Consider the following 26,405-nt stretch of genomic DNA (forward strand, 5'->3'; position numbering starts at 1 on the left):
TGAGAAAGTCTGCATAACACAGACACATACGACATGTGGCGCGGAGCGAGTATATGGAAGGCCTTAGGCAGGCGGTACGCAGCTACATTTTACGACCGCCACGAGCGAGCGAGCAAGCGTATCGTTCTTATTTATTGCCTGTTAAAACACATACGCGCACATAATACTAAAGGCTTGGTAGCATCAATGACGACGCGCCCGAGCAGTGTGTAAACAATTGCAAGAGCGCCCTCTCTTTGAATCTTTACAAGTTTAATTAATTTGTTATCTTTTAGTGCTTTTGTTTTGTTTTGTTTTGTTTTGGTTTTTTTTTTGGGGGGGGGGGGAGTGAATCTCGTATGAAACAAAATCAAAATATCATTCAGTTTTACATGGGGTCTATAATAGGAAGCAAAAATTTTCATGTGCTTTTATCTTCGCACTAGCTGCATGTCACGTAAAATGAGCAAAAATGTCCAAATCATGAAATTTCCATTTCTACGATCAATTATGATCAAGCCAGTCTTAGCCCATCTGCTGTATATGGCCACTAATCTTCCCAAGAGAAAGTCACGTTCAAGATTCCAGTCTATAGCAGGCACTTTGCTAAAATATCCACTTCTATGTGTCTCCCTCAGGTATGAATGTATAATCATATGTCTATATTATATATATTATTATTATTGTAAGTTTGTTACACACTATATATTTATCATATTTATAACTGAAAATGTCAACTATATAATTCAAACCACTAAGGTCTTTATGAAATGAAAAGAAATGAAATCTATTTACCATGCAATATTAAACATAATAAACATTGTCCATATAGTCAAAATAGTCAATAGTGAAAGAACACTGTTGGTAAGTAAAAAAGAACAGGCAATAGTGTGCAGGCCAGTCAAGGCCAGTGAAGGTCAGTCCTTTCAACAATACAAATTAGTGTTTATCATTACCTGGTACTCACATAGCATTTGAAATTTGCTATCTTGAATCTGGAGTGGTAATAAGAGTTATGACTCATTGTGAATTTAAATATTTTTGCAACAAAGTGGAGTTGAGTCACTGGCACAGTAAGGATTGAAAGGAAGGACTGAAGAGGAGGGAGCCCTCATTTTGATATCCATGATTTTGATCAGGAAGTCATTTGGTAATCCTGTTGCAAGGTGTGTTTTTTTTTTTTCTTTGTCAATTGATCATACTACAATTATCTAAACGAAGTGTGATTCAACTATCGGTGCAACAAGGAAGGGGAGGGGGCAGAGAGGAAGGGGAATATGACAAAAATGATAATTGACACATGAAATTGCATTTGATTACCATTTATTACTAGCTACGTGTCAAAATCAACATCCATTATGATCAATTTTATATTTTCCTCTCAGTAACATTTTTTTTTTCCATTACCAGTCACCAAATCATTGTGTGGGCAACATTTGACAAGTAACCATGCGATTGCATTGCACACACATTATAAACAACAAGTTCCAGTACACTTGAATTGCACCACCCTGATACGTTTGTATCTCAATCTCAAGCTTTAGACAATACTCTCAGCTTACTCAACTGCTCTTGCACTGGCATAACACGATGGCCAGTACCTGATGCTGCTGTAGTCCATCTGGGTCTCATTTCATAAAAAAAGTTACTATGATAGCAACTCTTGTCATGGTAATGACAAGAATCCAGCTTCCTGATTGGCTGTTGCTATGGGAAGTTGCCATTCCGGCAAGAGTTGCCATCCTAACATCTCTCATGACATGGGGCCCTGCTGCACTGTTCCAACTCCTTACTCCTACAATACACTGTAGTAGCACAGTTTGTTTGTTTGTTTGTTTGTTTGTTTGTTTGTTTGTTTGTTGTTTGTTGCTTCCCAGACTTGCTAGCAATCACACAAGCTTTGCCTTTTCAGACAATAAAGAACTGTCAATATGCAAGAATCCTACAGAGAATTGGGTCACCTTTGGGAAGATTTTTGCTTGTTTGTTTGTTTGTTTTGTGTGTGTGTTATTTTCCCAAATTTTACTATCAGAATTCTACTTTAATTGCCCAATTGCTACTGGTAAATTTCACCATTTTTTTTTTTCACTTGTTAAACAATTTTACCTGCCCCTTGCAAAAGGGCAAGCACTAGTGTCAAGCCCTGGTATGCATATCGATACAGAAGGTAAATATGTACTGTATATGGATAAACATACAAAACAAATATATTTCTATATAAATGACATAACATATTGAGTACCTGTTTCACACTGCTATTATTTCCAGTCCCGAGGAGCATTTCATGTTGAAATTCCACACACACTTCTTATTTTGTAAATTTTACAATCAAAATTTCATTATAATACTATGAAAATCACACAAAAATGAATATTCCGTCGATATATTCTGCCCCTACGCAGACACATACAAACACAAGCATTCTTCATAGTCACCCTGGTGTCAGGTTTGACAATTTTATTGTCAAAGAGTAACATCATGATGTGTGGAATTTCACATGCCGGATAAACATGTTATACATACAGTACATCTACCAAACTAAAGAACTGTTGGCTAACCGAGTCCTTCCACACACCATCCTCGTTGATTATTAATGAGCTGTCTTTCACATCAAAGCCCTCTTGGCTTAACATTTATTTTGAATATAAAGGCTCAAGACTTCAATACCACATTTTTTGTAAAGAGACTTGATTCTTCTCCAAACCTGACTATTACAATAGGACTATGTTAGGCTATTTCTTTATATTAACTTGCGCTACATAAATTCTTCAAGCAGCTGCTTTTGACAGGCATTTCCATCCTTCTGGCAATGCCATGTTATTTCATGCTGTATTCTAGATGTTGATTTTGCCTTACCCAGTCTTTTTGACAAGGCTACTCAATACTATTCTGGCCTGAATACAAAACACAAAGTACATGTATGAGAATCATCACCCAACACTCTGGAAAGTTCAAAGCATCCTGAATCTGTTCTCTTTTATACCCCATTCTCACTTTGTTTGTTAAATGTCAGGGATCATTTCACAAGAACATATATTCTTTCTGACTTAAAAAAAAAAAAAAAAACAAAAAAAAAAACATTGCAGAGACAATATAAATATATGTCAAAATGCCCATGAAATGCAGTCTACTCCTAAATACGTATAACTGTTAGAAAAATAAATCATACTTTTTTTTTAGTGCACTAGACCAAATGACAAGTACATTTGTACTTGAGTACTGTAAACAAGATGTTTTTAATTCACAAATTCTGCTTCACGAAATACAAGTGCATAATCATATCTAAGGTGGACAATCGCTAATATTTTCCCTGAAAATGAATACTATTTTTTTCTCATTACATTGATGTAGTTCTGGATAGTAAACTGGCTAACAAGTCTGAGTCTTAATCATAAGATATTATACTCATACAAAAATATACATAGCATGGACACAGTGTAACATTGAGTTGGACTGACCTCTCAAAAGTGCAATTTTGATGCAAGGCCAATTTCACACTCTGTTGTGTGGTTAAAATTTTGATTAAGAAAACAGCGACTGAATGAGACAGTGTATTATCTCTCCTAAAGATGCAAAATTAGAATTTTCCCAATGTGTATTAAAAAAACCTTGCATTTGTATTAAAGGAGGCAATTTTTGGCTTGTTAGTAATTTCATCCATCTTATTTGACTTGCACCATGAAATAGCAAGCACATAGAACATAATAGGACACCCACAAAAGGGTTATTCAAAAAATTGCTCTAGCAAAAATTAGGGCACATGGGCTGACAGACAGACAAATGGATGGATGACTCAAATATAATGCCTTGGGCACTCGCTGATTCAGAGGCATTAAAGTCAAAACATAGTTCTGGTACACCTGCAAAATTTGTCAAATTTCACTTCCAAATGTGCACGTATGCCTAAGAAATGTGTGGAATAAGGCTGCAATAACAAGATATTTATTGGGTAACAACGAAAATGCAAAATACTAGCCAAAAAGGTTCACCGCTGTCGCAATCTCAGATTTTACCTGATAGGGGACAGGCTAACTTGGACTCGGGGACAACTCGGCCTCGCTTTGACAGTGGGGCCGAGTTGTCCCTCTGCATTATATGGTGTTGTACTATGGGAGCCGAGTTGATATAACATGCACATCAAAGAACCTCTTTGGCGCGCATGCAAAATTAATGTGCACCTATCAAGCGCCTATGTATAGAATATGGCGATCACGACCTTCATGTAAATAGTCTGAAATAGGGCAGAGTTTTCTCTGAGACCGAGTTAGTCCATATCCTTCTGGAAAAAAAGTCGGTATACCAACCACACTTTTGATCTCAAAATACCCCAAAACAACTCATTATCCCGCCAAATCAAGTCAGCCAGGCAAGTTTCTAGGTAGACTCTGTAGATATATTGCAAATAAATATGAAATGGTGCCAGATGGGTTCTAAAACCCTTACTGTAATACTGCAGAGTGGGGGGGGGGAACTAGAGAGTGCTCATATTTTGCATCAAAATGGGCAGAAAAATTGATGGACTCCAGTGCACTCCTGTTATAAAGGAACATGATTATAACAAAATTTTATTGCAAAATTTCATTACAACAAAATAAAAACTTTGGTCCCCACATTATTATCTATTATCTTAATATACTGTATTTGTTCAGCTATAATGAAATTTTGATATAACGAAAGAAGACTGTCGGTCCTGAGGACTTCATTATAGCGAGTCGCCTGTACTGATGTAACTGTATAATCTTAATGAAATTTCCCAATACTTTTTATGGCAACTGTGAAAATGTTCAAGGTTTCATCTCATGCCATGCTGGGCATCGGGAGTACAGCTGTATATTGTAATGCCTAGTTTCCACTTCCACTGTGGGCCATTTTTATCTGCTCTGACTGTCTTGCAAATGAATTTGTTTCCTCATAAGTGGCAAGAAAGTGCATCCTATCCCAGGATCTGGAGGACTGAGGTCATTCTGGGTCAAGCTCAATGACAGGAATGGTCATCGCCTTCTTGAGACGCTGTCTGTCCAGCTTACTGGTGACTTTCTTGGGCAGCTTGCTGTCCACCACTTTCACAAAGGAGCAATCTAGGATAATGGATGAACAAGAACCAAACAAATGCCAAAATAGGTCAATGTGCAGTATAGTGGAAAATGATCACTGCAGTAGATTTCAGTAGTATGACATCTGACATGCACGGTATTAACAAACAAAATGCTTCCAAATCTAAAAACTCAGCTTTCAAGAGTTGTGACTGGCTGCATTAAGGTGGTAGCACTTGTCTGGCCTTTAATTATCTGCAGTCTAAATTTGTTTAATAGGCATCAAAAAGGGAAACACACACACACACACACACACACACAAACACATACACCCACATACCCACATAACAAGGATGCCTTTTTTTATCCAAACCTAACATCTTTCATTGTAAGAATTGATTGATATTATTTGCAGCGAGGTTGAATTACCTAAAATTAAATTGATCCAGATTTTGAAACCTGCAAGGGGAACTATAAACTCTTGGTACAAGGCAGGTGGAGAATGAGACACTTCGTGATTGTACAGGTATCATATTTTCAGAACAGTTCCGCAGTCTTATTAAAAATTTAAAAACAACAAAAAGATCTCCTAGCTCCCCTTGGATATTTAATGGCAAGCTTGATGGATAAAAACAATAACATCCTCATCTTAACCAACTCCTCACATTACCTGGGTGTGCCAAGGACAACATTTAATTTTGCAAAGGCAGCAGGTTAAATGCATCTGTCAGTAGCATTTGATCATGCAGTTATACTTTGCACAAACAGTACAGCAATGCTAGCCCAAATGTGAGCTTTTATATTGAACAGAAAAAGTGTGAAAATGAGTAGAAGTTCACCTGATCCTAACAGGACGGATGCTACAATGGCCTTTTCAAGAGCAAGCTGAGGACTGCTCTTCACCAGATCTGGAAGAGCCTTGTGATTTCTGAAGTGATACCTTGGCCACCAGGATCTACGGCAAAGCCAACACTGCTGAAGGGTCTCCAATTCTTTCTCGTCTTGCCTAGGAAATGTAAATGCATACATATACACACAAACATCAGACACAAGAAGAATATCAGACATTGAGGTCACACGTGTATCCACATTTACTTGAAGGTAGACCCACACTGTTACCATGTGAGCTATCCTCCCACAATCCCTGTCTTATGATAGACTGATGCAAATTCTTCTCATTCATCCAGTCGCAGTACAAGATCAATATTTTCAAGATCAAGATTTAAGGGCCATGTCATCATCGGGAGCATCATTCGCCCGAAGAAGCCAATTGATAATTGGCGAAACGTCGCAATAGTGAGTTTGTTTCCAGTTTCTTGATTCAACTAAGTACTGATCCTGTCTTATAATGTTTCTTTGTGAGATGATTTACCAGTACTGACTGGCTAAATACAGTAATCATTCATACTTTTGATTTCCGAGCTACTTTACAGAAGCCTTTCTGAAATTGTCCTGTTAGCCGTCCCACTGACTGTAAACTATTACTAAACATCTGTTACGTGTACATGTTCTATTAGTTTCCTTTAACATAACATCATTTTTTAAAATCTTTATGTATTACACACTATCTATCTTGTATTCATCCTCATCCAATGCTATTCTTTTTTTGTTTTAGTCCTTTACTTGTTACAAAGAAAGTTGTGACTGTACAAATAAAACTAATAGGCAGTGCCTTTTTGATGTCACAACATCTCAATTCTCAAAATAACACTTGATGATACAAATATGATAGTGATGATAATGTATAAAACACCAATAAGAGCAAATGATGACATTATTGGAGAAAAAAAAAAGATAGTAATGATGTAGTCACTGTCATTTTTGTCTCTATAAAGATGGTGCCGATTGTCCCTTCAACTGCACTCCTCCTATATTGCAAGTACATACAACCTGCTCAGTCTGTTTTCCTAATTCTTCAGAAGAAAATTACACACAATTCATGTCAGTGCAAGGCATGCATCATAACTGCAACATCTTCATACCTCTTCATAACATCAAGTACACACTTCCCGAGCGCTCTCCATGCTGAGATGTCATCGGAGCAGGTGGTGTAGTCCAGCATGTTGAAGAGGACAGGAAGAACCTCTGAGGGACTGTCTACCAGCTCGGCATACTCCAAGGTGTACCTCTCTGCTGGTAATAGAGATGTCAGCTTCTGATAAGGACAAAATGACAAACATAATTACACGATTATCATTTGCAGTGGTGACAACAATCTGCCAGTAGCATACAACTGAAAACTGGATGATAGTTTGAAATTTAGTGCCACTACCAGGGTAATCCTTGGGAATCAATTTTACTGAATTTTAGTTATTGTAATGACCAAAATGACAATAATGATGTATATTTTATGTTGCATTTTACAAATGAGTATATGAAATTGGCACAGATGGTGCAGTATGAATATAAGATGTTATTGTTGTATATACTGTCGAGTATATTCCTTGGTAGTGGGTTGTGGCAATGACATTTGCCTTGGTTGTCTTTGTGAAAAGATCAAGACATTTTCAAGTATGATTAACATTTTACACAACATATATATATTTATAAATATGATTGCAAAGAGATAAGGCATTGATGTATATCCTATAAATATGAAGAGTTATAAAACCAAATTCTTTAGACCTGCTCTAATCAATTTCATCAGAGGACATGTTAAAAGGTATCTCTTATTATCTTTTCCTACCTGACAGAAAATGGAGGATGTATTTTTGTTTTCTTCCTTCACTAATAAGTAACCAAACATGTTGCATCCATGGCTTGGTGTAGTTCAACTACAAATACTTGCACATGATTCTTCAACTCTACTTGTGCTCACTTCATATAACAGGCTAAATTGTCAAGTCTTGCTATTCAAGTAATGATATCTGTCACACTGCCGATTGTACAAAAAGTCAAATACAACATGTCACTATCCACACAAATATATTAAAACACAGAGTGAGAAGACACCTTCAGTATTTGGAGCAGTTTAGCCTTATTGCCAGGTTGGTGCTCCTTGCAGTAGTTGTACAGATAGACATGCGCATTTGGGTTTCCTGGGTGGGTTCGGCAGTAAGACTCCAGTAGCTCTAAGCCCGCATTGATATCACCAAGACTTTCATGGATCTGCCGCACAAAAGAACATATAAAACAAACAATAACATGGAAAACTCCCCTCTTACTCAAGAAAAAAAAATCACTTGAGTATTAGCAAGTTCTCTCAAGTTGACAAGCACCAATTTATTTCTTTCCATAGAAAATCAAAACATGCAACACAGAGCCATAGTCTGGTATTGTCATGGATGCATGCCACAGTCTGGTACAACAGGCAAAGAATAGTGCATGATATTGTGCATTCTTCTGGTGAGGATTTGATTGTTATTAAGTTTCAAAAATGCATAAGTAAAAACAAAGACAAATTAAATGAAATAAAAACACCTACTCAACTGTGTCTTATTGCAAACAGAATCACCGCATGTTGGTCAAATAATGTAATTAAGAACACTGCAGCTTAATGCCTGGGATGTAATAGTTTCAGAAGTATGCTTTTGTGTAGCAATAATATGAAAAGAATGATATCAAAGGAAATCATTACTTGGAATCTTCGAGACTCACAATTATCAATAGTAGTACATTCACACCAATAAATAACAGTCTGAACATACCACTAACATTCTTGTGTTTTTCTAGACAAGGTTGATCAGTAAATGTGAACAAAACTGATAAGATGTTGTGAAGGTTTCCATGATCAAAATGTTATTTGATTATTTGAAAGTCACATTACTTCTATCTGTTCATACAGAACTGTCAGTAATATTGTGCATCATTTATCATCATAACTTCTCTCATGAATGAAATACCCTAGAAAGGGATGCACTTCCATTGATTTTCAATCAAAGTCATATAATTAATTGGAGGAAAAAAACACCTCTCTGGAGATTTAACTAGAAAGTTACCCTGGAGAAGTTCAATGATTGCATATGTGACCCGCTACAACAAAAAGGATCCGAAAGTCGGGGGAGGACAGTTTTCTGAAAATGACATGACATTATTCACTTACTCTTCCACTCTAATTTCATATGTAACACCACTAATAAAAGTACTCGGTTGCAGAGATATTGATGACTTTATTAGCGCATGTTGAGTGGTTTACGAAATCAGCGTTTCAAGAAGTTTTCCAGAGTTTATCATGATCAAGGGAAGGCAAAACAGTCTTCACCTCTGACAATAGAAGGTATGCTCCTAGCAACCTCTGCGATATTCATTCACGACCAATCAGTAACCAGGATGCCAGGCACTGACCAATAAGATCACTCCCTCGTTGCTAGGGGCAGAGTCTAGCTGCAGCGCTAAATCCCCAGGGCGAAAATCCAATTGAAATCTTCGAACACGTTTCTGTTCCATTGAAAGTCGGAACATCATGGCCCAGAAAAACACTAATTTCTAGCCTTTCCTTTGATCATTTAACTTCAAAATGTTGGCAGATTATAGACAATACTTTAGAGTGCAAAATTATGCCAAAAACAGAAATCCAATCGTATTGACCAATTTTGATGATCTGACTGAATTCAAACTCAATTTTCTCGGCTCAGCCGTCAGCGACTTTAGGATCCTTTTGTTGTGGCGGGCCACATATGTTTGTTCCATATTTTCAAACCTCCACTGCTTTGGTCACAAACACATCCCAGACGCCAGGTTTGTCAAATTTGAGGTTCCACTCTTTTAGGGCATTTCTGGCATGAGTATCTGCAGCATCCAAAGCCTCCTCTCCTTTAGAAAACAAATAACATGGGAGTAATCAGACTGTCACAGTACTGTTCAACACTGATATTCAAACAACTTTAACGCAAAAAATTAATATTTGATTGTAAGGGTAAAGGAAATATACAGAGAAGAGATTAACAATCCTGTTCTAAACATTGAATTTGATATCCTAGATTAAAAGTTTTGTTTCTCTTTTATTTCTTTTGTAAAGAATTTATTCATATAAATGAACAAGGAGCACACTAGATCACGAAGGAGTAAAAACAGAAGTCTCTAAATGAATGACAAAACCGGTTTAACCTCTGCTGAAAATTTTCTGTAAAAAAAAAAATAATAAAATAAAAATGTATATACATGAATATATATAATTATATTTATGTACATAAAAGAGAAATATGCCACCATGTATGCATACCTGCCACTTTCCGTTTCTCTTCACACCAGAGGATGTACTCAATGAGACCTTTGTACAGTGAGGCCATGTGTTCCCAAAAGTCCTCTTGTGCAGTGTCAGTACTTCCAGCCATAAACGGCAGCCTCTGAGAGATGGTGTCGTGAGCCCTCTTCGGCTCTCCCTGGCTCAGATGGTAGAGGGAGTGCTCCAGTCGCTTCTTCTGCCGGTTTCTGTTATTGATCTTGGTCATTCTCCTACAGAAGTAAATGAAAGGGGAGAACAGGAACAAGGGGGAATACCACAATCTAAATATGGCTGCAAAACCAAAGTCTCAGATGAGCAGGTGTTTTCATGTGAGAAGGGAGCGAGTCAAATATTTTTGATAATAACAGAAACATTTTAGGGTACAAGGTGAAAAATTAAGAAAAACATTCATACTTTCAAAAAATATCAACAAAAGACTATCACTCTCCATGCGATACTGCATCCTTCAGTGTCTTGTCTTTTAAACCTCAAGAAATGTTTAATGAAACTACAATAGAGATCGATTTCCCCAACATTTAACAAAGACATATTTGCAACCAAATGAAACTGCCTCAGACAATCTAGATTACAAAGGTGTTTAAACTTATCAGAATCACTTGGATTGAGAAACTGGTTAAATTCATAACATTCTTTCTTTTTTAAGATAAAAACCCACACATAAAAACGTTACTTACTGTAATAACTGCTCCACGAGTTCCTGACTTCCTTGAGGGTGATTCTGGAGGACATGTGTGCCACACTAAGAACGAAAGGAAAATTCAAGGGAAAAAATGGAAAAGAGGTTTTAGCCTGCCATTTTTTGGTAATCTCCTAATATGATTGCAGCACATAAAATCTTGGCACCATTTTAGCATGCCAATAACTAATGAAGAGAAAATATTGAGACATATTATCAGACCTGGAATTTGGCTTTACTGGGATACAAAGGAAAAACTTGATTTGGAATTTCATTGAAAGTGTAAAATATGAAAATGGACAAGACATTTTTACTGCCACTTTGGGGAACTTAAGTGAACTTTATGGATGAAGTTATGTCTGTTTAAAAAAAAAAAATAAATAAAAAATTAGTAATGAAAGCACTGGTGTGATGGCACTAGATGGAGGAAACTTACAGTGATATTGGAGAAAAGGATAATACATGTACAACTATTTCAGATAATGGTCTTTTGTCCTGTGATGACAGACAGAGAGAGAATGAATTAAGGAATACTGATATGACACGACTGGTGACCACTTACCTTCCAGTGGTAGACTGTGTCTGGGTGCTGATAGAGGCAAATGGTCTGTAGGATTCTACTTGCCTCCTCCCACTTTTGTGCCAGCATGCACTCTTTCAGGAGGGCCAACATCGCCTCCATGCTGGAGCTCTCCTGTGATTCCTGGAACAAATCATCTGCAACGTGGGTTAGTAAGATGGAGGAGATTTAAAAAGACTGGCAGTGCACGGTGCAGAATAATTATGTCATTCATTTTGAAGAAAATTCCAAATAATTCTCAAAATTTATCTATCTGATAAATCTAATCTTTGTCACCTACAATTGTAAAGCTTTTGTAAGCCACTGCATGCACTGGATGGTGGAAAACACCCAATTAGAATTTTGTGGTCTGTTTTGACTTAAAGAAATACCTACCAACATTGAAAAATGGAATATTGACATATACGTGTATCATAATACAGTACGTGTATAGAGAGAAAAAAAATGCATACATATATTCCATATTAACATTTAATGTAACTACTGTCGTGTAATCCCCCACCCCCACAGAAAGAACACAATATGAAAATTATAATTTTACACTGATAATTGTTCTGCTTTCATTTACCTTATTTCCAAGGTATAGGCCCTACTGATGCTCCTTTCTTTCACTATTCATCAGCCCATTGAAACAGCAAAACATATGGCAAAGGACAAAATATGTGGTAGATATACAGAATATATCAAAATTTAATGTTATGAATTGACTCACTTTTCAAAGCACTGTATATTTCAGGTTTCCAGGTTGTCACACCTTCGATATCCTTGGATCGCCTTTTTGAACTTCTCTTTGTTTTGCGATCCTCATGTTTTTTCCTCAGAGTTGCATTTTTGTCCTTTGTGACTCTTTGTCCTGATTTTTTCTCTTTCTTCAGCATCATCTGTGCTTCCTTTGAGGTTTTCTTGGATGATGGCATGATGAAATTAACAACAAATCTGTTTGAGGAGAGTAATGGATCGGAATCATAAATGTAAACTTCACATCCAAATGACAGATACATCCTAATTACCGTACCCGGTAAAAAAAAAAAAAAAAAAAAAAAAAAATCACAACAAATAGAGGTTGATGTGCTCTAGTTTTGCTTTCTGTTGTCACTACCTGTCCCCTTTGTTTGTCTGAAACTTTTTCTAGCTCCACTGCCAACTGGCTGTCCCCACTTTGGAATAGATGTCAGGTTTTAATGACAAATAACCCATACCGCGCCGGTACTAATTCATGACTGTTATTTTTGTCTACACATGTGCATTGTTGATGTGGCATACAAAAATACATGGAGTGTTGTCTCTATAAAAACCCCAAGATTACATCCTTCAAGCTGTATTAGTCTAAATCGACTGCAGTCACTCAAGCGCAAGAAATAACAACAATTACCGTATTGCTACCAATACCAACCAGGACTAGGGCTATATGATCAATTCTACATGGAATGAAAATATTTTAGAAATACAGTGCAAACAAAATACATTAATGTAAGAAATACGGCTTAACTCTTCCACCTATAAATTTACCACAGAAATAATTGATGAGGTTTCCTTTAAAGCAAACAAACAAACAAAATCATAGATCTAAATTCTAACGAGTGGTTAATCAGCAGCACGAACAGGTGTTAAATGAAAAAAAAAAAAAAAAGTTTCTCTGCAAGCGATGAAGCACAAAGTCCAAATAGTATAATTTTGTTTAATGTAGATTTACTTGCACTTGATACAGACCAAAGTTTTTTAACAGTAATTAAAAAAAAAAAAAAAAATCCTTGTGAATGAACCATTTCTTCAGCTTTTTTTTAAACTTTTAGAGGGACGGACGGTCGCGGTCCGCTTTTCCGGAATGGTGACATTCAAGATTTTAACGCCTTTATGTATAAATCCATATCCAGATTGCATAAAATGACCACCCCATTGAACTCTTTAGGCTCATGAATTATGATTGGATCTGTTAAATGGCCCTCTTCAAGTCTTTGACTTACTGGGCGTCATCACAGGTCTCAAATTCAGGTAATTCAGCAGGTTACATACGAACGAACGCTACAAAGCTTACAACACATATTTCCATATACGTGGGACTGAATCAATGTGCTCTCCTGTGCTGTGAGCGGCTCAAGTGGAGCGATCTTTAAGTCCTCGAGTTCAGCGAAAGGCGGGGTTAGTGATTTGAATTAATATCACAGATTTCATACCACATGGGAGCTCCGAATTCTCAAATTCTAAGATAGATGGAAGTTAAATAGTATGGTTTTCAGGTTGTTTGACCATTGGTCAGCTGCCCCTATTTGCTAAGTAGTGTCAGTCGAAGTCCTGATGAATAGTCCCAAGCGTTATCATTGGTGTTAGTCAATTCATGCATTTATTCCCCCAACTCCCAACTCGCACTCGGCAACTCTGTGAACTGGTAACAAAAACGTGCACGTGTAGCATGTTAGGGTGTAGCATGAAGCAGTGTATCCCTTGGCCCCTTTTACTATTCAGTGTGCTATCTATCAAGTAGTAAGTTTGTATGTAGGCCTAGTCTTGTTTGAAACAAAGGCTTGATACGCGTATTGCCGTATGATAAATTAGGCATCTTCGTCGTGCTTGTCGCCTGAAATAATCATGATATTAAATGCTTGATTGTATTTGATAGTCTACAATGGTCTAGTACTCCAGTAGTTTGCATGTTGCTTGTTTCTTTCAGAGCAGACTTGGCTGGGATGGGCTGCTGCAGCCTAGTTTTACATGTTGCTGGCGGTCGAGTTTTGAATGGTGTTAATATGGTCGAATTATGGGAGGCTTGATTTACAATGTATTTCAGTGAGCACGAGCAGACGTGCATTACTGCGTTCCGGTTTTTGTGCTGTCAGACACTTGAGCAGCAACACTCGATATTTAATTTACAATACTCATCGTCTTGTACGATGGCAAATGGTTCATTGTTCTCACTATCGATATCATTAATATAATGTCTAGCATAGTGCTTCAGTACTATATTAAAGTTGGTCCATGACAAATAAAAGATAATGATTGTCAGAATATGTTCCCCATTAATGTGGTTCAAAGGGGATAAAAAGTATGAAATGGTATTATATTAATAGTAATTGGTAACTCGGTACCGGTAACTGTGAAGATTGTCATTATCATTGCAGGTGTTAGTGTTCACAATTTCATCAATGTCATTGGCCTTGGTAGCTGAGGATAAGAATTAGTAATAGTGTCATTGTCATGATACTGATAAATGATTGATAACATTGAAGATCATAATCTATTCTGTATCATTTCTGGCTTTGTTCAATGGCATAACAGTCCTAAGACAAGGGCAGAGACATATGCAATGAAGATACATATGTAATCTGTATTTCATTTGCTGTTGTATTCTCTGATATCAAATCAAATCAGTCACACGTGCTACAAGAATAAGACTGACTAGAAAATTTTACTGGTACTATTCATTACCAATACTATCAAATCATCAACATTTCCTGGCTAATGTGCATACACAACTGAGTTTACTAATCCTTTTCTTGTCCATAGGTTTATGTTCATCAGAGGCTGAAAACATAAATCTGGAACTGGAAAATACAGAGATAAACCCAGACAGAGAAAACTAGACTAGTGAGAATGGCGGAAGGAGGGTCGTCCAGTGCTATTGCAGCAACAGATTTCCCATCCCCACAGGAAAGGATATCCAAAGCAGAAGGATACAAATCAGTGGGCAATGAGCTCTATAAGGGTAAGAACTACAAAACTGCCATCGGCAAGTATCACAGAGCGCTGCTGCAGCTGAAGGACTTGGACCTCTCTGCAAAGAGGAAGGAGATGAGGTCAGTGTTTGGAGTTCAGGGTTCATCTACAGAGGAGCAGGCCATGCCCCCAGTACCCAAGGAGTTGCTGGACAAGGCAGCCGCCCTTGAGACAAGTTGCCTAAATAACCTTGCAGGTAGATACACCATTATGATTCGCTTGTGAAACAAATAACAAAATTATATCACGTTGCATTATTGTCAGTCAATGTTGCTCTAACATTTGATAAGTTTTGTCAAGGAATTAGAGTGAAATTGATGATATTGATGCTATAATCATGAAGTACATTTGAGGAAGAAATAGCATCCACCGAAAATAGCTTTCATTGCACATCCTGTTTTGATATGTTTGGTATGGTAGAATTATTGTATCCTAGTTCCAGGGGTATGAGTTGTTTTTGTTTTGTTTTGTTGTTTTCTGGCACAAAAACTGCTCCCTTAGAAGAGCAGGTAAGTTGAAGCACAGTACCGGTACCAGCTCCCTCAGAACATGATATGTAAATTGAGTATGGTGTGACATAAATAGGCTTTTCAGCTACTTTTCTAATGTTGAATAGTGAGATACATATGACTATTAAAGTACTTTGATCAGTTATGGTCAGTTGAGAGTGATGTAGACACATGAAGGCTTGACTGCTGCCTGTTGTGATGATATTTGTATCCTTATCCCTCCAGCCTGCCTGCTGCAACAACCAGAGCCAAATTATGCCAAAGTAGAACACTACTGCTGCAGAGTACTTGCAAACAGCCCCAGCAATGAGAAGGCCCTGTACAGGAAAGGTGTTGCCCTCTATCACATGCGGGACTTCGAGGCAGCATTTCAAAGCCTATCTTTAGCACAGAAACTATCATCAACAGGTTAGCTTTCATCACTATATTTGCATATTAGGTGGAGATGGCCCATGTTGACATCTATTGCGCAGCTTGTTTCCAGAAGAATACATTTTTATGTGCATTGTGGCTTTGTTATTTGTTTAATGTGTGTGTGTACATGTGTGTGTGTTTGTGTGTGTTCTCTTAAAAGATTCAATCGCGGATATTTTAGTATTTCACTCCTGGCAACCGAGGATACATTTCACACCAGGAATATGCCTATGTGTTCAGAGTATTTAAAACTAAATCAAAATGTAACTTATAATGTATATCATGCACCTGCCCATTCTGCATGTTTAGTATCTGTATGTAGGCATATAGTTTTCACACTACTAGTGTTCAGATTGTGAAATTTGAAAATTTTTACACATCATATATCCTCAATTGATTTGTATCCACCTGCACACTACATGAAGCCTGATTTTTACTTGCTACACTGAATTTGAATATTTCTTTTTTTTTATGGTTCTCAATTTCAATGAGTCAATTCATCGGAATGAATATAATATATTATGTATTTTTTTCCAGAAAAAAGTAATGGAATATGCCCTGTTACCATAAGCAAACAATCATATCCCCCTTGAAGCATCTGACAAGAATATGTGTGTGTGTGTGTGCGCTGCATTTGTTGGAAGTGATGTTGGTTTGCTGAGAATATTATTGAATTTAAGGTGTAAATGCACTTTGCTAACTTTGAATGTTTTTATCCCTTGTTTGTGTTACATGCATTATGGGAGAAAGTTTTGCAGTAACGCCATGTGTATGTAGTCCTTTTAGGGATCATGGCTTGACAAAAGAAGAGCCTAGAAAGAGGAACCTTGAACTTGAAGATATAATCCCGATGGCAGCATAAAGCTAAACTGGGATGGGTGTGCGACAGTAGGTGACAGTGTAAGAAGAGTAGGTGACAGTGAAAAAGTTGTATGTACAATAAAAGGGTGGCTGTGCAAGTAAAATCCAGGGCTGGGTTTAGAGTAGCCTGGAGCCCACAGGAGGCTGCATCCCTCCGATAACAGGTAGGGCGGCCTCTTGGAAAGCAGCAATTGATGGTGCTGTGACTGCAAGAAGAGGTAGGTGATTCCAGATCCTGATTGTGCAGGGGTAGAAAGAGTATTTGTAAGCATCAATGGTTGCTGGAGGAATTTCGTACTTCAGAAGGTGACTGTGTCTGCTGAGATATTTAGCCGGGGTTATGTACACTGGAAGTGGGATATTGACATGATGGTAGTGAATCTTGAAGAACATGGTGCACTGTGCAAGAAGTCTGCGGGTGTGTAAAGTGTCCCATCCCAGCTTTTTCACAAGTTCTGTAGCAGAGGTGTTTCTGCGATAGTCATGGTGGACAAATCTGGCTGCAGCTTTCTGCACTTTCTCCAAGCCTTCCACTGCTCCTGCAGAGTTGGGGTTCCAAGCTTCTGAGCCATACTCTAGTTGGGGACGAATCAGTGCTTGGTAGGCTTGACGCTTGATGTCGCTGGAGCAGGGTGGCAGTGTTCTGCGCAGGAGACCAAGGGTTTTGTTGGCTTTGTGTATTATTTGCTAGTAGTGGGCATTCCATTTCAAGTTAGCAGTTATGATGACGCCAAGGTATTTGTACTGCTGAACTCGTGGTATGGATGCGTTGAAAAGCGTGTAATCAGCTATGATTGGGTTGCGCTTGTTGGTGATGGTGAGAGCAGCACATTTCTTTATATTAAAGCCCATCAACCACTTGGATGACCAATCTGCTAGTTTGTTGAGATCGTTTCGGAGGATGTATGAGTCAGATGTAGAGTTGATGTTCCGGTAAACGACACTGTCGTCGGCAAAAAGACGCATTTTTGATTGGATGTTGGTGTTGATGTCGTTGATGTAAAGCAGGAATAGGACCGGGCCGATGACCGAGCCCTGGGGCACTCCAGAGGTGACAGGCATCCAAGATGAATGAGCCCCGTTCACAATGACTGCTTGCTGCCTATTTGTTAGAAGTGACATGATCCACTGGAGAGTGTCCCCTCTGATTCCATAATATTGCAACTTGGTCAGTAGGTGTGAGTGTGGTACTCTGTCAAATGCTTTATGGAAATCAAGGAAAATTACATCTGTCTGACCTCTAGATTGAAGAGAGGAGGCCCAGTCATCAGTCATAGGTATGAGTTGGGTAGCAGTTGATAGTTTCTGTCTGAAACCATGCTGTTCGTCCATGAAAATGTTGTTGGCAGCAATGTGCTTACAGATATGACTCAATACTATATGTTCCATGATCTTACTACAGATACAAGTCAGAGATATTGGTCTGTAGTTGCTTGGGTTACATTTATCGCCCGCCTTGTGTATTGGTGTAACAAGAGCATGCTTCCATTCAGTAGGGACATGTCTAGTATTCAGGCTCTGTTGGAAGAGAAATGCCAAGGCTGGGGCAATCTCATGTGATACCAGTTTTAACAGTTTAGGGGACAGTTCATCAGGGCCGCTGGCTTTGCCTGGATTTAGTTGAAGCAACTGCTCTTCCACACCAGGGCGATGGATGTGTAGGTGCCCGATGTCACTGAACGGGGAAGATCTGCTGATGGGCATTTGGACATTACTCGTATCATTGAAGACTGAACTGAAGTACTTGTTGAGACATTCAGCCTTATCCATGTCTGTCATGTACAGCTTATTATCTTTACATAGCAGAGGAATGCCCAAGTTCTCAGAGCGCTGGTGCTTAACATAGGACCAAAATGACTTGGGGTTATCGTAGAGGCTATTTCCTACGACATTGCGTACATATTCATGGTGGGCATGATGGACAAGCTTGGCAACTTTGTTTCTGTACTGCCTTTATATATCTCCCATTTTGAGTTGCTAGGTTGTTTACGTTGTTTAGAGTTGTAAGGAAGACAAATAGTGACAATTGAGGGGCAGCAGTGAGCTGTAAGTTAAAGTTGCACTAGTGGAGACAGGAGAAAAAGGGAATAGAGATAGTGAAAAGAGTCAAAGTGAGTGAAAATGAAAGTTAAAAATCAGGTAAAAGGTTTGGACATTGTTGGAAGGAGAAAGATAAAATAGAAGGGAGTGGGGAAAGGGAGAAGTTGAAGGTTGGGAAATCATGGAGATAGGATAGAGAAGTGAAGATTAATGAAATCAGGGGGAGAAATGAAGTCGGTGAGCGATGTGAACTATGAAACGCGAAATCAGAACAACAAATGGAGGAGAAATTGGGAAGGAAAGAGGTAAGTCAAGAATGGATCTTTTCTCTTACCCTAGTCTCATCTCTTCTTGACTTACCACTTCCCTTCCCAATTATTCCTTTTGTGTATTTTATAGTCCACATCATTCAACGACTTTGTTTCTCCCCCAACAGAAAAAAAAAAAAAAAAAAAAAAATAGAAAATGCTGCTCTCACCCATTAATTAAGTGTGACCCTTTCAATGATGTCATGTGTGTTATTACATCCAGGGCAAGTTACTCTGATGTTCTGTTTGATGTTTTTATGCCTCCACCACGAAGTGTCGCCGGAGGCATTATGTTTTCAATTGGTACTCCATTATTTTACTTCTTTACATGCTTTTTTTCAAAAGTCAATGCCCATAATCAATCAAGACCATGAAACATTTTAGGTCCATCCTGAGATATATCTAGTTATATCAATATGTTTGATAATGGCTTGGTTACAATCTTTAAGATTACTTACTCTTAATTAAACACCCATGCATCATTAAATTGCATATCAACATTAATAGGAGTTTGAGAAGCATAATACAATGAATGAGTCTTGCTGATAGAGATTTATCTATTTAGATAGTAACTGGACAATTTTGTTAAGAATTTGAAATTTTAACAAAAAATTAATTATCTGGAAGAATAATATTCAGTTCAGTTTTAAGTGGTCCTGAGCTAGATGAATGTATGTGAAAGGCTTTTGACGAAAAGTGGTGTCACCCCCATAGGCATGGTTTCTAAAGTCTTAGAGAGTTGTAATTCTGCTTTGATGATTTGACCTCAAAAACAAAAAACAAAAAAATGAATATGATAAGTCTTTGATATGTATCAAAGAAATTAACTTTTTTTTCCATGGAGAATGTTTATGAACACATCATGTCATGGATATATTTAGAGCAGAGCCATGTAATTTTTTTCCCCAAAGAAAATGTGATGCCAATGATTTTTACAAAACATGCTGGTGCATCATAAAATTTGTATACTTTGACTTCAGTTTGTATGTACTTGATGAATTCGATAAGCACCATCAATTCTTTGGTTCCTCTTCATAGAAAACAAAACCATGCTGTAGACTTACTTGGCATGTACTTTTTTTAATGCAAAGGCAAAGACAAAATCTTCCTTGGCTTGTAGGACTTCTTTAATGAGTGAAAGTGCTCATTTTTGTTCATACCCCATTAATACAGAGGTTGTGCCTTCAATGTTTATAAAGCAGACTGGGTGAAATCAGGTTCAGAGCCATGAGTACTTGGTATATTGATATAGCGTCATCTATAGTTCAAAATTAGACAGTGTCCAAGGTACAGATAGGAGCATAATGGTTTCTGTATCTTCAGTGATTACTCTTCATCATGCAAGTTATGAAATTGACTTTATCAGTCACATACCTGCCTGGGAATGTCACTATGCTATGATAGTTGATGTGTTAGTGTCACTTTCACTTTCACTTTTATCAAATTTCATATGCATAACCGAGCTGATTATTATTTGTTATTGTTATCATTATTACTCTCGATGTTGTCATCATTACCATCATTTATAAATAGGTCTCTCCCAGGTCCACTGCTCTCAATTACAAGGAATCTTTGTGAAAATGGCCACTCCTATATCCTCTCCTCTGTGGAATCACCTGGCATCTTTTATCACTCAAGTTAAGATAAAGAGCATTATTGTTACTACTATTACAGTTTATATTGACATCCTAGTAATTGTATCATTCTAGAGATTATAATCAATATTTTTAGCATAATTATCACTGCCTTAATTCCAGATGCAGTAAAATTTAATTGTTTATACTGTTCTTAGCAGGAACAGAAGTGGTAAGACAAGTACATGTATGGTAGTGGGGTCCTGAATTTTTGAATATGCAGAACCTGTAAGTAGCCCTTTAAAGGTCGTCCAGGAACAATCCCCTCACTCTTTACCGCCGCACAGAGGGGGTTGGTTAGCTTCCCAAGTTCAGTCGGAGTTCAGCTTGTTCTTATGGTGTGCCTTTTGCCACGGCATGAATTTCTCCTTTTTTTGTCCCAAGTTTTGACAAAAAAGGTTGCCAGGGAGAGAGAGAGAGAGAGGAAATGAGAGAGGGAGAGAAAAAAAATGTCATACCAACATCCTTCCTACCTCAAGAAAGGTACCCACCCTTCACCCCTCTGAGGTAAAGAAATTTAGGTGGTGGGTGAAGAATGCTTTGCCAGTGTGGGGTGTATGTCCCATGAGAGAGCCAGCAAGAGTTCTTTTTTTTTTTTTCTTCTTTTTTTTAATAAAGCTGTGGTCCTCTCTGTAATTTGTTGGTTTTGTTGTTGTTATGGTGTTATGGTACTAAAGGATTTTCGATAGTGAAAGGTCTCCAGCAACAGCTGTGATGATAAATGTGGCAGCTATTGCATAAAGTGAAAGTGTGGTTATTCCATTTGTAATGTGTTCAAAAAAGGTAAAGTGAGCTGCTATCTGATCCTGCCAATATGAGATTCTTGTGGTCATGGCAGATCTATGTTTGCTTTGCTGGATGATGTACATGTACACAGCAGATGCCCATATCCACACTTATAAATCCATTTGATGAAATCCTTCCCATTGTGATCCTTTTAGGCCGAAAGTGAGAAATTACCCCCAATTTTTTTTTTTTTTTTTAATTGAATGCAGTCAATGACAGGAATAGATACGTGGGAAAAAAAATAGAATGAAAGACAAATTCCATGCATGATTTATCCTGCTGAATACCAACAAATCATCTCTTTAGACATCCTGTAGAATCATATCTGAAGGACACCTTTTGTTATTTATACTGAGTAAAACAAGTTTACATCATCACAAGAAGACATGAAACGTTGCCAAAATTGATCAAGGCCATTAGTGTTTTCTTGGAAGATAACAGTCTCTTCCTGATACAGCGGCAGATGATTCAAAGGCACCATGTATTTATTTCTGCCTCTAAATATTTTTATTGATAGACTTATCTCCAGTTCTGCACATTTATGATTGTACTCTATATTCCCATTTGAAGTGTGCTTGTCCCTGCTTATGAAAGGACAAGTTCATCTTCGTATAGTGTATGTGTGGATTGAGCAAATGCTGCAATATTAGTGGAACCCATCAGTGAAGTTTGGAGAAAATTAAATTAAAAAATCCATTCAAAAGTTATGAATTTTTAAAGTTTCATTGCCACAATTGCTGGGTGAGAAGACTAAGACACTGCAGTTTGTGACATCACTGTAGGACAACGCTTTAAAGAAAATATAAAGAAAATTCCACAAAATTTTCTCTTTTTTTAAAAAGTACATATTGCCTTGTCTTCTTACCCATGTTCAGGGTAATATTGTTCTCGCTGCTTTATGGAGGAAGTATGTCAAGTGCTCTTTCATATTGCTAGAAATATTAGAACATGTTTAGTTCATGGGGGTGTTTCATCAAGTTAGTCAGCACTGACAAGTTGTCAGTCTCTGACAATAACCATCCTAGTAACAGTCAGTGACCAAAGCATCTCAGCCAATCAAAACCAAAGATTTTGCTGAAATTGTCAGAGACTGACAACTTGTCAGCGTTGACTACGTTGTAACTTGATGAAACACCCCCCTGTTTATGTTTTCCTTATATCATCCTTCAATGTGATGTCACAAAATGTTGTAGTCTTCTCATCCAGCAATGGCGGCACTAAAACTTTAAAATTTCGTAACTTCTGAACGAATTTTCCAATTTTCCTCAAACTTTCACTGATGTGTTCTTCCAGTATTGTTGCATTCACTCTGGAAATCCACCCAAATATTTGAGTGAACTTGTACATTAAGTTAAGGATTTGGAGAGTGGGTAGGGCTAGGTTCACCCTGTAGTCATCTTCTCATGAGGAGAATCTGTATTCCAGATGATTCAACAACGTCTTATGTTGTTTCATTAACCTGTAAACTGTTTATATCTTACATCTTATATGGTCTTTGCTAACAGCTTGTAATGCACTTATTACCTTTGCAGTTACATATGTTTATATTATTGTCTTGTTGAATCTTCATTCAAGACATTATCTGATTGTACTTGACCCCTCTGACAGCATAAACTTTCTTATGATTGACAATTCTTGCAATCTAATCATTATTACTTTATATTTGATGTACTTGTATCTATTCCTTTGCATGTGCATACACTGTATTTGTATCATTTAGACTGGTAATGCTTCAGATGGAAGTAAATACAAGTGCAGTCACCAACTTTGTTCTCATTAAGATGGATATGTATTTAATCTTAATTGATTCAAAGTAAAAATTTAGTGATATATCGGATGTATCTGTTCTGTTCTGTTCTCTTACTGTTAGTTGGTGCTGTTAGTTTTGTCTCATTTTGTCTCGTCTCATAGTCAACTCTCCATTGTACTGTTACTCCTATTTCAGTCCCGTTTCATGTTTATTTGTGTGTATACGTGTCTGTTCTTGTTGATCTGTCTTTCTAGTGGGCTTTCAGACTTTTTCCTTGCTTTCAACTGATGTTTTTCTTCTGAGGGGCCCACATCCCACAAGCTTTGTCTTTTTAAAGGGTCCCTCAATTTTTCAAATTTTGCATATTGTTTACTTACTTCTAATCACTTGAGTTTTATGATAATGTATAATTATTGTAAGGTGCTACAATCATTGTACATTCTTTTCATCCTGCATAGTTTTACGCACCTTATTTTCTGTTACAAAAAAAGTGATGTCTATATGTTCTTGTCAAAAAAATGAAATAAAAATTGAATTGAATTGAATTGAATTGAATTGATGACAGATTATCTGAAAAGTACCCAGAGCATCAAAGTAACAACTAAGAGGGAAGGAGGTAGGTCAAAAGGAAATGAGATTTCAATTGCAATCATGATAGATGTTGCTACGTAATTATAAATTCTGATTTATAGATCTAAAATAGACACAATTAATGGACAATACTTTTTTTTTTCTGTTGATTATTGCATCTCACATGGTACCAAGCAAACTTATTCACTTGAGGTTTCATAATGATAGTGGGTAGGCCTACAGTATGAGTATTTACTATGTGGCAATATTGATACCTTATTAGGAGTTGTTTGTTATCTTACTAGATTAAATGTGTAATTCTTGGTTAAATTTGATGCATTTCAGTCTGTCTTTGTGGCTGATTAACAAAGCGTTTCTTTCAGAAAATGTGATCAAAATTCCATGCATTTCTCCAGCAAGTCGCCCTAGTGAGCCAGCATGAGAAATATTAAGTCAGTTACAGCCTCCTCCTGTGAAAATCATCGCAAATTGGGATTTAAGTGCTTTAGCAGTTATTCACGAAATTGTGGAATATAAGCCACCGCTTTGTGTCACTGACCGGCAAATTGTGTATGGCTCTTCCAGCCACATACCAGACAGAGTGGGGGGAGGTTCCTGCTAGCCAAATTTGTATTAAATTTGGAGCAGAATTTCTGCGGAGAGCTTTTGTCCTGGCACATTATACGTACCCACTGGTATGTATGTGTACATGCATATATATGAATTGCATAGCATGGTAATTGTGTGTGTACCAATTTTATATGATGAATGTAGCAGCACAGTTCTAAAATGTATCACTCAGGGCATTCCTTTATCTTTGGCCATTAATTTCCTGATGATTTATGTAATTGACTATCTCCTATTCAGTCTTTTTACCCAGACCTTCAATCTGTATTGTGTTTACATTTGCTTTCATTTCGAAAGACATTTGAGACGGCCATGGTAGTTTGATGTCCCAGTTACTGCACTGTGGGCAGAAGGTCGTTTTGAGGACCAACCTAGCCAGTTCTGCTTTCAGAACCAGCATATCTGCCTAGGATGTGGGATATTGGATTCCATGCCCGGAAACTTGATACCATAAACATTCCAATATTGTTTATGTGTATGATGAAGTGACATATATGGGTCACTGCAGTGTTTTGATATTCAACGAATGAAGGATGCCTGAGCAACGGTTAAGGATGATATTAATCGTTCTGTTTTGCATTAGAGAGTACCTCTTGTCTCGGTCATCATGAGGTAGTTTGACACACAGAAACTACCAAAATGTTTGTCACTTCTATGGCAAACACAAACATTCCCATCTATTTGTATATCAATTGCTGTATGGGAACTCTTCTTGAGACTAGAAATTTGTGTTTCTACATGAAAATAGATGGGTGGTGAGACTGAGAGCATCAGTGAATAACACTATTATTGTAGATTGGATTGTAAGTGCATGTACTCATGCAACATGGACATGCTCTCAATTTGGATGACCTGTGTTCTTTTAGTTTAGTCTGATGGACTGCCTCAAATGAAAAAAAAAAAAAAAAATCCCAACTGGTCTGTCTCTCTAAAGTGAAGCGTCATTCCATGTTCAAGTTAATATCTTAGAGAAACAGTAGGGAAATCTTTTGTCAACAAAGCATGCATAGAATTTGTATACATTACAGAAAAGATCTATTAATGGAGTCAGCGATGTCATCATCACACAACTATTCCACTGACGTGTATGGACAAGATACCTCAATTTTAGTGTTTTTATTCCCTGATTTAGCAGTCACCTCCTTCTGCGTCCACTGTGGGGAAGTTATTAATTGCAACTCTTAAGTTATTTGATGATGGGTATACCATTTAGTTTTGATTTCATTTCATAAAGGAAGTTTAGTAAAGGTTCTTATGCAGGTTGGAGGGAGACTACATGTAGTGAGGCAATGTCATAATCTAATGTAATGTTTTAATTCTGCAAGTTTTGTTGTTTTTGTTTCCAATGCAGATGCCAATGTGAAGAGATACCTGCAGCTCTGTGAGACAGCCATGAACAAACAGGCCAAGGAGGAAAGAACAAGATACAGAGGAATGTTTGACAAAATGGCCGCTCAGGGAGATCATTGACACAGGCCATTTTGCACGGGACCACGTGTCAGGCGCACAAACTCAAACTCAAAGTTTTTAAAGGGGCCACTTGTTCACAGAGACGAGTGCTGAGTGTACCAGGATGACATGTGAAGGAGCTGTGCTGGCCGTTCCTCGTGCATCATTTGGATAAACAAGATGGCTGCTGATGTAGAAATTCAGTTGTAAAATGTGGTGAAACTACACTATATCGTCTGTTGAGAATGAGAAGGGTGTTAAGTGGTCGTGAACACTATGGCCCGAATTCACGA

At 37.6% G+C, this 26,405-nt stretch overlaps 2 protein-coding genes across 2 annotated transcripts; one reads left to right on the plus strand and one right to left on the minus strand.

The window, feature by feature from the left end:
• Positions 1 to 7,940: 7,940 nt before the first annotated feature.
• LOC140232893 (TATA box-binding protein-associated factor RNA polymerase I subunit A-like) lies at positions 7,941 to 12,383 on the minus strand. Its single transcript, XM_072313008.1, has 6 exons — positions 12,166 to 12,383; positions 11,436 to 11,590; positions 10,872 to 10,936; positions 10,174 to 10,406; positions 9,652 to 9,764; positions 7,941 to 8,120 (listed from the first exon to the last, which is right to left on the minus strand). Exons 1-6 carry the CDS (start codon positions 12,368 to 12,370, stop codon positions 7,941 to 7,943), a joined length of 951 nt encoding a protein of 316 aa, XP_072169109.1. The 5' UTR covers positions 12,371 to 12,383.
• A 1,530-nt stretch (positions 12,384 to 13,913) lies between these two features.
• LOC140246838 (tetratricopeptide repeat protein 9C-like) lies at positions 13,914 to 26,291 on the plus strand. Its single transcript, XM_072326168.1, has 4 exons — positions 13,914 to 13,934; positions 14,955 to 15,360; positions 15,899 to 16,081; positions 26,015 to 26,291. Exons 2-4 carry the CDS (start codon positions 15,042 to 15,044, stop codon positions 26,131 to 26,133), a joined length of 621 nt encoding a protein of 206 aa, XP_072182269.1. The 5' UTR covers positions 13,914 to 13,934; positions 14,955 to 15,041; the 3' UTR covers positions 26,134 to 26,291.
• Positions 26,292 to 26,405: the final 114 nt, after the last annotated feature.

The sequence above is a fragment of the Diadema setosum genome, chromosome 1, assembly GCF_964275005.1.
Source record: "Diadema setosum chromosome 1, eeDiaSeto1, whole genome shotgun sequence".
Classification (NCBI taxonomy): domain Eukaryota; kingdom Metazoa; phylum Echinodermata; class Echinoidea; order Diadematoida; family Diadematidae; genus Diadema; species Diadema setosum.

Coding starts and splice junctions, on each gene's coding strand:
- LOC140246838 (XM_072326168.1), top strand. CDS start 15,042: ATGGCGGAAGGAGGGTCGTCCAGTGCTATTGCAGCAACAGATTTCCCA. Junction 15,361..15,898: donor TTGCCTAAATAACCTTGCAG/GTAGATACACCA, acceptor TTATCCCTCCAG/CCTGCCTGCTGCAACAACCA. Junction 16,082..26,014: donor ACAGAAACTATCATCAACAG/GTTAGCTTTCAT, acceptor TTTCCAATGCAG/ATGCCAATGTGAAGAGATAC.
- LOC140232893 (XM_072313008.1), bottom strand. CDS start 12,370: ATGCCATCATCCAAGAAAACCTCAAAGGAAGCACAGATGATGCTGAAG. Junction 11,591..12,165: donor AATATACAGTGCTTTGAAAA/GTGAGTCAATTC, acceptor CCCACGTTGCAG/ATGATTTGTTCCAGGAATCA. Junction 9,765..10,173: donor AGAGAAACGGAAAGTGGCAG/GTATGCATACAT, acceptor TGTTTTCTAAAG/GAGAGGAGGCTTTGGATGCT.